General features: G+C 33.2%; 2 protein-coding genes across 8 annotated transcripts in view; one reads left to right on the top strand and one right to left on the bottom strand.

Annotated features, from left to right (window-relative positions):
- The window catches only part of LOC126867032 (heparan sulfate 2-O-sulfotransferase pipe), a 128,037-nt gene that overhangs the window by 104,995 nt on the left and 10,463 nt on the right, over positions 1 to 12,579 (top strand). For all 5 annotated transcript variants that reach the window (XM_050621168.1, XM_050621159.1, XM_050621150.1 and 2 more), the window contains 4 exons: positions 9,244 to 9,450; positions 9,733 to 9,812; positions 10,262 to 10,543; positions 11,558 to 11,712. In XM_050621168.1, the coding sequence (XP_050477125.1) occupies positions 9,244 to 9,450; positions 9,733 to 9,812; positions 10,262 to 10,543; positions 11,558 to 11,712 (724 nt within the window). The remainder of the gene's footprint in view (positions 1 to 9,243; positions 9,451 to 9,732; positions 9,813 to 10,261; positions 10,544 to 11,557; positions 11,713 to 12,579) is intronic.
- The window catches only part of LOC126867008 (leucine-rich repeat-containing protein 15-like), a 206,790-nt gene that overhangs the window by 94,223 nt on the left and 99,988 nt on the right, over positions 1 to 12,579 (bottom strand). The window contains exon 2 of one of the 3 annotated variants that reach the window (XR_007690135.1): positions 9,234 to 9,454. The exons of 1 other annotated variant lie outside the window; for it this stretch is intronic. The gene's annotated coding sequence lies outside the window, so the exon portion shown is untranslated. Of the gene's footprint in view, positions 1 to 9,233; positions 9,455 to 12,579 lie in introns of those variants that run through there. One more of the 3 variants, XM_050621092.1, reaches the window with a different exon arrangement.

Genomic DNA, 12,579 nt, shown 5'->3' on the forward strand with positions numbered 1-12,579 from the left:
TATATAATAATTTTAATTGGAGATTATATGAAATGAATTTAATTGATTCGTAATTATTTTGTACTTGTTTAATTAGTGGTAATTTTTTTATAGTAAAATTATAAAAATGTAAAATAACAATTGAATAATTTATAGAATGCCTGAAATAATATTCTTTTTTAGCAGATTGAAATTATGATTTGCAATAAACTATCAGAAATCTAATTAAATGACTATCGTTATTAACTTAATATCGAATAAATTTGACGATAGCTCTGGCGACAAAAATTTTGCGACCTACTATTTTATCGTCATTTTTATTTACTCATTTCATCTCATTCATAAAATGTTGCATTAGCGCTATTATTTGTGCCATCCTAAACTAACATCACTAACAAATACTGAACCACTAATTTTTCACTATAATTATTTCTAAGTTTCAAATTAAAATATAAAATATAAAAAAATATAAATTCTCATTATTTATATAAACTTTTTCTAAGTTTCCATTTGAAAACATTCAATGTTCATCTTTCAGTCTTAAAACTACCTAAGAACTTTTCGCTGCCATTCAGGAATACACGTAATCGTTGAGATAATTCATTGTACGATATCAGAACAGCTTTGAAATACAATAGAATCGTTTATGGGTTTACAAATCATGCGGTTCCGCCTTGACTTCGATCGATGGAATCTTTCGATCTTGGATTCCACAGAATATCTGATCCTCGGCATTCCCATGCGCGAATTCAATTATCCGCATCTAATCGTGACTCGCGATATTTAATCAAATTCTCCGGATCACGGCTATCTACAACTTTTGAAAATCGTTTAAGGATAACCAGGATATTTCTAACGTAATCGAATTCCAGGAATTGAGAATGTTATTTGAGATTCTTGTTTTTATTCTTCTCACTCGGTAGAATAATGATAGCAATATCACTGGTGAAATTTCTTTTTCGAAGAAAATAAATTCGAAATATACGAACATGAAGATAGAACTATTCTCTATTGTGATAAGCATGGATTTTATTAAATGCGATTATTATTATATAATGAAAAATACGGTTCACTTTGCAAATATTATATATATACGTATATTTACTCTTGTTTATTTAAAAAGTTTTTTCATAGATTACAAAAAGGAATTAACGTTGAAAATCCTTCAATTTCTCTACAATTCTGTTCTAATGGAATCTCTTACATAGTACAGTACTGTCATATTACTATTAAGTTGTCCGAAAAGTGTCTTTCTTTTCATCTTTTTACATCTTTCATCTTTATACAAACATGAAACCGAATTTGTCGAACGTTATAGTCTTTATTTTGATAGAACAAACTGGTTCATACGATAAAATAATATAAAACGAAAGATGTTATGCATCCATTATTTCCTTATAAAACGAAAGAAACTTTTCGGTCGACCTAATATATTACACTAATCTTCTGTTATATTTACAAGATATACAGATAGTCAAACGAACAGAAAATTTTAAAACTGATTTACAACAGAATCATCTTTCGTGATTTTCTTTTCTCTCAGAATTATTAAAAACATATTATTTTGCTATTTATTATCTCACCTCTATCTTTGTATTTCCGTTTCCCGTTTTACAAACCAAACTTAGCAACGTTATTTTAAAATACACATACAATATATCTCTTTTTTTACAAATTTTTCTATCCAGAGCCGAAAACTTCTCATATTCTATTTAATCGAAGGAAAAACTTCAAATGTTTTATTTGTACCATAAAAACTTAAATTACTGTTGAAAAAGAACAATTATGCGAATAGTCTTAATAACAAATATTGTAACAAGCACATTATCACAGTAGACGAGAGAGATGGGCAAATAAGTAACGTAAAAATAATCGAACGGTATCAAGGCGACCAGTTCCATCGGCGTCTAGCATCGCCAATGATGAGAATCGGACCAGAATGCGGTGGCTTTGCAGGATGCGGGCGACAAAATGAGCAAGAAACGGAGTCACGATGGTGGTCGATGGAAAAACAGTGAAAACCAAGTGATTCGTGTCGTTGTCCGTTAGCAGTTGACCTTGTTGCCGGTCCACCCGTTACATATGTAACACACGCACACCTGAGAAACGGTAAAACGCTCGATCTGGCTCGACACAGACCCGCATTGTCCGTCGAACGAAGGAACTGGAACAATGGCGAAAACTCAGCCAATGAATTCCATCGAGTGTCAATGTCTCCTAGGCCAGTTGATTGAATTTTAACCGGCCAATTGGCTCCTGATCAATTGGACACCAAAGGAAGGACGCTTAGGCGAAGTACGTCGAGTGTTTCTGGCAGTAAACTAGATTTGATTTTATACTCTGTGTGTTTTTCCCAAATGCTAACGTAATAACGTGAAATACGATACAGCGAAAGATAAAATAAAATTGAGCATGCAGATAGTTCTAGATTGTGCAAAAATTAATCATGAAAATTGTCCGAGATAAAATTCTCAGAATGTATAATTATTACAGACATTATTATTGAAAATATCTTTCTTCGTCGTTGTCTTCTTTTTTGGTTTTGTAATCGCCTTATGAAAGAGCGTATAATAAATACGAAATACGAAAAGTGAGAAATGGAACTGGAGACAGACGTAGTTTTTATAAGACGAAAGGATAAATCATGAGAATTGTCAGAGACAGAATTTGTATATCGTAAGTGAAAATATTTCTTTAGATATCGAATAATAATTAAGAAGCACAATAATTAGAAATATTATAATGTTAATTATATTTGTATAATATTCAAGTACAAATAATTCTGTGACGAGGTGCGTCTTTAGTCTCTTTGGTAAGTCTGTATGCACAATATACAATGTGTGTACGTAGACTTTCGTGACTGACTGTATATGTGTAAATGGAAGATCCGTTTAGAAATATTTCAATGGCTGTTGCTCGACACACGATTCACGATCGTACGGTTATTTAAAAAAAAAAAAAAAAATACACAGAGATTTAACATTGTACAGAATAGACGAAGTAGTCTGTACAAAGTAGGCTTACAAGAAGCGAAAAATAACACGCGCGGGCATTACAGTGGTCAGGATGCGTGAAACCGCGAAATACATTGCTGCTTTTCAGCCTAATCGTTAATCGCTTAAATACGTCGACCGTGAACGATACTCTGAATTCATGGCATAACTGTTGGATATCCAAGTTTATGATGCGACGTTGCTGGATTTCGATGAATTTTTAATTGTAATGTGAACTAAACATATTAATAGAAAAATTAACCATTCCATGCAATTTAATGTTTTACGTTACTAATTATAAGATACGTATGATGCAAATTACCGATATGTAGAATGCAAATTAGCAACACGTAGAATGCTAATTACTGATATCTCAAGTAGTTAAATTACGAATTTCCGATTACAAAAGAGGCACGTAATTAAATTATAACAGAACATTTTTCCTTAACTGCGGTCCTTTCTGTGCTTCGTTTTCGCATTCGTATTCGCTCGATTATCTTCTTTTCAAATTTTTCGATACTTACGACACTTCATTTATGAAAAGCATGGAATATACGTGAATCTATTGGGTTGGTAACTAAGTGATTACGGATTTTGTCAGTAGGTGGTATTGACAAAATCCGCATTCATTTAGTTGCCTTCTCAATGCGAGAATTGATTGTAAATGTTAATAAATAAATAAATAAAAAAAAATAATTTAGTTGTCAACTCAATAGTAGAGTTTTAATGTATCGAATACTAGAACTAAATATTTAGCGAAATCTATGGAAACGTGATGTTAGTTTCGAGTCAGGCAAATTCAAGAGGAACAGCAGCATTAAAATTATTTCACATTCATATTTTAATCCTTAGTTTTAATATCTTATCTGGAAACTTTCTTCCTGGCTATAGTTTTATTAAATCTACAAAAATGATTTCACTGACTATATTAATTTGCTTATTTACTGGACAGATATTGTTGTTTGTTTATTAGATATTTTTAGAATTGATCGGAATTTGTATTTCATTCGCCACTGTGTTATTGTAAGATCATGTTCGTTGTTTTCTCATCTGGCATTGGAAGATATAACATGAAGAGGATATTAAGAGAGAAGATAAGGATCGATAAAACTGCAAACTCGGTCTATCGGAATTTCAATCAGATTGCAATATTCATGTAAAATGAAGAAAATATTCATCAAAGCAAAATTCATTTAAGATATAGAGTGTGAAGGAAAAAGCATCGAATGTTTTCAAACGGCAGTTTCTCAATTCTGTTATTCTTATAAATAGCGTATCAAAGAAACGTGAAACTCCGATAATTATTTTATAAAAGGGATTGCAAAATATGTATGTCCCAGTGAAAAACTTTACATTCCACCGACTGTTTCCGCCATGACTATATATCGTACGATTATATAGATCGATTCATCGGAAAGTTAATTATCTTTAACAAGAAACCTTGCATTAATAATTTAAGAACAAAAGAAAGAGGATCCGCGTTCATGAAAATTTCACCTTGAATTTTTTAAGCTTTCATCCTATGCTTTTCCTGCACTCAAATTTCTATTTTAGTAAATAAAATCTATATTGATAATCTAATTTAAAACAAATTTCAACTCTAATCTCTCAATAAATTTTAGATAACGTTCCATCTATACTTTCTACATATTCGCTTACAGTAACGTAGAAACTTTCCTGGATAAAGATTTTATTTGGCTCGATCTTTAAAAAAAAATAGCAATTTGCATTGTATCTATATTAGACTTGAATCTAAAAAGGTGAAAATAATATCGTCGTTTATCGGAATATTTAAACACATTGATTTAACAAAAATCAATGTGCGTTCAAGTTGTCCTTTCTTTTTATTTTTCACTTTACGTTTAATTTTCCACTGCTATTGTATATCGTTTCTTTCTAATAAAACAAAAATAAATAACATCATTACATCATTAAACCAAACAAAGGGCCCACATGTTCGTATCAAACAATTACCAAGCGGAAGCTAAAGAAAAGCAAACACACGAGCCCCGATAAAAAGAACCAATAGAATCCAGTCGAAGACCCCAACACCCAGTGTCAAGTGACTAAATACTCATGACTCGACATTATTATAGTAACTCGCTCTTCCGCTCTGCGCTTGAAATAAAAATAAAAGAAAGAAAAAAAAAGACTAGAAAGGACAAGAGAAACATGGTTATATTATTATATACAAGGTTGCAATTATTAAAAGAAAGTAGTGGAGGTAAATACGAGATTCTCAATGTTGGTCGTTAGAAAGATAATCACGAGACAAATTATGTAATCATCATAAATTATGCAAATATGTTCGATAGTGGGAAGCATAATTCGTAAAGAATTGACGTATGTATGTGTGGGTCCTCGAGTTTCGATTGTGTTTTTAATAGCGCATTGTCCTTTGTTCCAACGTTTCGTGAACATTGTTCGTATCTTCGTGTAGTAGAGGCGAAACAATTTCAGCTTCGATATTATATTAATCCTGAAGATCTATCGTGGGTGAAACTTCACCTCGTGCGAATTTTATTTTAATAACGAAACCCTAACTCTCCCGTGACTTTTCTACTTCTTATTCGATATTGAATAATAATTTGGGATGAAATTTAGCGGGAAAAAATTTTTAAGAATAGTATTCGTTCAACTTTATCGATATCCAAACAGTTTCTGTTTTAGATCTGCTCTGAAGAAGCGGACAATGTTCACGAAACGTCGGAAGAGAGCGCAACGTGCTATTAAAATGAGAATCCCGAGGATCCAAAAATATTCTTTTTTATTATTATTTAATTCGTACTTTACAATTTGTCCGGCTAGACATTTGGTAAATTTTTCCAACTTAAAATCCAAAAATATGTCGTGTAATAATCATCGTGAAAATTTAAAATGTAAAGTTCAGGAAGACTCGGAGGAGGAAAAACGTCAGGAAGAAAAGGATCAGGGAATCCGTAAACGAGGAAGAAGCATGCAAACGCATGTATCTACTAATAATGTAATGATGTAATGTATTCGTGGCATAATGCCAAGTCACGAGGACAGGAAAAGAAAGACGAGCCCGATGCTATTACGTCTTCTATACAACGTGTGACAGGAGTTATGTGTAGGTACATAATCGTTGAGTGGTAGTTTGTTTGCCACTTTCTTGAGATTCGAATGAAAAGAAGGATCAAGTGCCTTGCTGTGTGCAGCCTGGCACATACAGGATGGTTGATAACTGATGGTACAAGTGGAAAGGGGGTGATTCTACGCGAAAAAATAAGTCGAAAATATAGAATAAAAATTTTTTTTTAATTTTTTCCTTTTTTTTAATTTTTCCATTGAGACAACGATATATAGTGAGCATAACGTACCGCACGCGTACCGAGCGAAAATTCAAAGTCGATTTTCTCGAAAACAAAGCCTCAAACGAAAAATTTTTATTCTATATTTTCGACTTCTTTTTTCGCGTAGAATCACCCCGTTTCCGCTTGTACCACCAGTTACCAACCACCCTGTATATTTGAGCAGCTTACGGAGAAAAGAGAATTCAAGTCGTAAATAATTTTATGAACTGCATCAGTTTTCTGAAATTTATGTACAAGTTTACTTTATACGTTTACGAGCTTTATTCATAATAAATGATAAAAAGTATTCAGAATGAAATAAATACAAAATAGACATAGCAGAAAATATGTAACTGAAATATATTACGATCGTAGAAGCTATATGTTAAATATTTTGTTCCTTAAAAATTTCTATTGAAAACTATAGCCGCGTTGTACGCGTAAAAACGAAATGAAAAGACAATGAAACATGGTACAATAGAAAAATTTATTCCACGATAATTGGAATCGATTAATCTGTGATTCGAATCTTCCCCGCTATTGTCACAGAAAATCATACGGCACCACAGTAGAAACCATGTTAAGTTTCTGATTTTAACGTCGCCTTTCGATGGATCGACGAAATATTTTAACACGATACAGATGAAAAGACGAACTTGTTGGGCTAAAAGACCTAAACCTTCTAAAACCTTCTAAACTAAACCAAATAATAAACCTTCGAAACTAAAAGTAGACAATAAATCTAAGGTATCAATATTTCTTCTGTGGTATGGAATATTTCAATATTTCCCATCTTTTAAAAAATGGTCACGTCGAAATATTAATATGTTTGCTATAACACAGTGCATTACAATTACAGGTCACGTCTAGAGTGACATCACAACATCTAGAAGTGACCATATACTGTTAGGTCGTCCGAAAAGTTTCTTTCATTTTATAAGGAAATAATGAATGCACAACATTTTTCGTTGTATATTATTTTATCGAATTACGTATGATCCATTTCGTTCCATCAAGATAAATATCACGACGTTTGATAGATTAGATTTCATGTTTGTATAAGGATGCATCGTTGTAAAAGACGTGCCTGTAAAAGAAAGACACTTTCAGGACAACCTAATACAAGCAATTACAAGTGCAATTAGCGGTAGAAGTTATTAGCATTCGTTTGATTTATCCTGTTTGTATGTGATACCTGAATAAACGTAGAGTTACTGCATCCGTGAGATAAAATAAAATAACTAGCGAGCAAACGAGAAATTGCAGTTATCGTTCGAAGAAAGCATCCTCTTAAAAGGTTCGAGCAAATTTCGAAGCAATAAGCAATCGAAGGCTCGTCGAGTAGTTTCCACAAGGCTGAATTCTACATTAACGATAAATTTGCGGAAGCGCTGGTCCGATGTTTTTCTGATCGACCTGATCATGTCGAGTGAATGCTCAACCGAACGTAACAGAAGAAAAGGAAGAGGATACGAGAGACAAAGGTTGGGAAAATAGCCATTCTGATAACGAAAAAATGAAACTGAAATGAGGAAAATCAAAATGTAAACTCGATATCCTCCGTTAAGGATTATTATCGTCAGTGTCAAATGAAATTACCTGCAATTGTGATCATCCTGCCAAAAACGAAAAAACAGATATAGAACGTTGGAAATGGAAATCAGTGTTCCTCCGTCTTGTTCAAGTGTATTTATAATTCAACGTTTTATAGTAAAAAGAGAAATAATTAAAAATTGAAGAATCGAGCTTTGCCTTAATTTCCGATTATTTGTCTAATTTTTTTCTATACTTTTCCTATAAAAAAAAAATTCCGACTTATTATATTTATTTCTAACTAACGATTATCGCTAATAATTCCGCGATATTGTGTAATAATTATACGTCTGTGCATAAAACTGCTCGTTTTGCAAAGATTTCAAAGCCACGAAAGCTCCATAAAAGTCGAGATCGAATGCAATCGAAATTACGCATTTTGAAGAAAAGAATCGGAAAGATTCGAATCAGTCGTATAACGCAAGTTGACAATGAAAATTAATAGCGATTCGTTCACTTCTTGGCATGCAAACTTTTAAACTATCTTTAATCCTTTTCTCTTGTTATGTACTTTCATTTCCCACCGAGTACCAGATTTTAAACGTGTATTTTCAAGGTTCGGAAAAAATTGAGTAGCATCTACGTTCCTCGCGCGCTAAATTATCTAATATCTTTCTTTGATCGTTTGTACTGACCGCTGAAACTACCCAGAAGACGAGGTGAAACAAGGCAGTAATTACTCGTTGCACGTATATCCTAGAATGACTTGCCGATATTACAAATAGTTGTTTAACGAAAGGGAATGGGATAACTCTCCCACTGGATAGAAAATGAAGATTCCAGACGAAAGAGAGAAACCTATGATTAACGTCGTGACAACTACCTTCTGCTTGATACTTGCATGCACCAACAAGATCATAACTAAAATTGACATAAATTGAGAAGAAGCGAAATGTTTTACGTTTTATTCTGTGTATAGAATAAATTAATTTTTATCATAGAAAATATAATTGTGATTTTTGTTCGTTTCTTTCGTTTCTTTTTAATGTAACAAAATTAGATACGATTGAAATATTCGAATATTATTATCATTGATCATTTTATAATTAATTTGTTTTCTACATTAATTTATTTGTATTTATGGCTTGTAATTCGTTGTATTGGGTAACATAACGTAACAAACAAATATAATTATTGCTTTTTATTATCGTCGTTTGACTTAATTACATTTGATAAAAAGCATGACACACTTAGGAGTTTTGTAATTATAATTAACTACAGTTTAAATTAATACGTCGGGGAAATGGAAAGAAAAATTTTATTTCTAGCGGAGAAAAAGCGAAAGACAAAATAAATAGCGTAAATAAGGAAATTAGAAAGGGAACAATGGAATAAAAATCTTAAGATACTTTACCTGGTTTCAGTACAAAGAAACTGAAGTGTTGGACATTGACGCACTCAACAACACAAAAAGAGCGGACCGGAGCGTCCTGTTCTTCAATCGTGTACCGAAAGTGGGCTCTCAAACCTTCATGGAACTCTTGAGAAGGCTGTCCATGAGGAATGGCTTTTCCTTCAACAGAGATCGTGTGCAAAGAGTCGAAACAATTCGTCTTGCGCCTATCGAACAGGTACCTAACAAAATTTATGAAATACTGTTACATTTTTAATATTTATTTCTACATTTATTAATATTCCTTTAAAAAATAGAGGCGTGTGAACGATGAAAATCCTGAACCTTTACAATTTACAAAAATTAAAAATTATACATAAGTATACATGTATATATAAGTATATATAATCTTTAATTTTTGTAAAATGTAAAAGTTCAGGGTTTTTACCAAGATCGTGTTAAGCAAGAAAATAAAATAAAAAATTATACTTTTATACGATTAATTGCCTGTTTGTTTTAGCTACAACTCGCCAGGATGGTCAGCAGCTATTCAGAACCATCTGTCTATATAAAACACGTGTGTTTCACAAACTTCACAGAGTAAGTATTTCAACATTAAATAATCTCCAATTACTTTAAAATTCTATCAGTTCTTCCCTATACTACTCTATACATCCTGAGATAAAAACTGTGTAAATTTTACTGAATTTTAGAGAATTAAATTCTAAAAGAAAATACACGACGCTAGTATAGATTTTTCCTATTTATCGACGTTCTATCGATCAAGATTCTACTATACTTCTATCATCGTTGTAAAAATTTATGAAACCGTGAAAGAGCCAAAGAGGAATAAACCAGAATAATCGAATTCCGCTACAAATCCCTTTATCCGCCATTCTTACCGACAACCCGTGATAGATGATGATACATAAATAAACGTGAAATAAAGATGAAAAACGGATTTCCTGGAAGAGTAAAAGTCAGATAACCGGAGGTAACGTAAGCTAAATTCCCACGAGATGTCTAACGTGGAACGTTTTTCCGTTTAGATTCAACCTGCCACAGCCAATTTACATCAACATAGTCCGGGATCCTGTTGAGAGAGTGATATCCTGGTACTATTACGTGCGAGCACCTTGGTATTACGTCGAGAGAAAGCAAATATTTCCAGACCTACCACTGCCGGATCCGAACTGGCTGAAGAAGGACTTCGAGTCCTGTGTACTTAAGGCGGACCGTGAATGTAGATACCTCGAGGGTGAAATTCACGAGGGAATCGGCGATCATCGCAGGCAAACGCTTTTCTTCTGCGGTCACAGCGAGAAATGCACGTAGGTCCCTTTAAATTGTACCTTGGGATTACCTTTGTGCATATCTTCCTTCGCTATGCAAATAAATAGAAGGAAGAAATTACGTTTAAACGCTTTGCTCGATGGATTTTCCTCTGAAACGAGTAACTTTGAAGGTACTCGTTGATTTGTTTGACTGAAGCAAATTGTGGCGTATGAGAGATTCGATTATTAGGTTGATGCAGATGAGTAAGATTTCTTGAGCTACATATCATGCGTTAAAAATCGCTGGTCGAACAATCGTGAATTAAGTTATAAGTTATATATAGTAGAGTTTACAGAGCTTGTAGAATTTGAAAATTTGTCACGTATATAGTATATAGTGTATACTGTAGTGCATAGTGGTGAAGAGTGCGTATACATCTTGAGGATACGAAATTTATTCAAAAATTCGTACATATTAGGTTGTCCGAAAAGTGTCTTTCTTTTACGGACACGTCTTTTGCAACAATGTATCTTTATACAAATATGAAACCTAATCTGTCGAACGTTGTGATCTTTATTTTGATAGAACAAAATGGATCATACGTAATTCGATAAAATAATATAAAATGGAAAATGTTGTACATCCATTATTTCCTTATAAAACGAAGGAAACTTTTCGGACGACCTAATACATATATGCGAATGTACATTATCATATATACATATCGCATAAATTAAAAATTGATTGAAAAGACAAGTAGAATACAAATTGATAGCTATCAAAATTCTGTGATTCTCAAAGACGACAATATTGTTGCGTATTCGTTTGCTTCTAAGACTGTAACAAAGAAATCAAGCTAAAAATTCCTTCGACGAGTTTTTCAAGAGATTCTTCCAACGAGTTTTTCAAGAGATTCTTTCGGCGAGTTTTTCAAAAGATTCTTCCAACCTAGAATACATTGTGCATTATTCACACCTTGTTCGCGCCATTCGTTTGATTCTATGTTTTTACCTTTTGTCACACCATACTTCAAGCACCTGTCATACTCATCAATTGTCGTTTGTTCGAAGCCCGTTCAACACAGTGGGCGCACTGGAACGAGCGAAGATGGCAGTGGAGAAACACTATGCGGTCGTCGGAGTGCTCGAGGACGTAAATACCACTCTCACGGTATTGGAAAATTATATACCCCGATTTTTCCGAGGCGCCACTGACGTCTACTACGGTAATTCTTTTGTTCTCTTATTTGCATGTAACTGTAAATCCTTCGCCAACCAACGATAACTATGAAACAAATATTTTACACCGCTACAAAGCAATCATACAGGGAAGAATACCTCGTTGTAATTAACTTTTAATTAACAATCGATGGTTGCGATAGAACAATCTCGTATTGAAAAAATATTTCGTTCTGATTATTTTCTAGCTAACGATCGACAGTTATATAGGATTAAGTATAACGTGGAGATGAAAATGTTGTTTTGCTTGAATATACGTGACATTTTCGGTCAAAAGATGAGCTTAACTTTACTGTCGTGTCGAGTTTGTCAAAAACAACCAATCAAGCCCGCACTCCTTTCAGAGAACTTCTTTCCATTTGCGCAAATTTAGTATGTTGATAGATTCTCAAGTATCAGATGCTGATCGATTCGTAGTAATAATACATGAATTTCACCAAAATGTAAAATGTAAAAATTAATAATGAATTATTCATGGGAAGCAACAGTAGCTGCTCATCCATTAGCTACGTATTTGGATTGCAAAATATTTGGCTGGAATGACGCTTTTTAGAGGTTTCTCAGGCCGCTGAAACCAAAAATAAGACGGGAAAAATTTCGGTTATGAAAAAATTTGTTGTTATGCGACGTCCTCGTACGATTTTGATGACATTTTTTAAAAATTTGCTGCTTCTAAGTTGCTCTATGGCTTACTGTGTATGTATTTGAATGCCGAGTATTGGATTAGGTTCGGGTTATTTTCTATATTTTGGCTGCCGTGAGACGGTAAGCGTTAAAATTAGCATTTAGAGCATTGGCATTGGCTATACCAACTGTCGTCGCTTACATCATTTGTTTTGCCACTTACCGCTTTG

The sequence above is a fragment of the Bombus huntii genome, chromosome 1 (assembly GCF_024542735.1).
Source record: "Bombus huntii isolate Logan2020A chromosome 1, iyBomHunt1.1, whole genome shotgun sequence".
NCBI lineage: Eukaryota > Metazoa > Arthropoda > Insecta > Hymenoptera > Apidae > Bombus > Bombus huntii.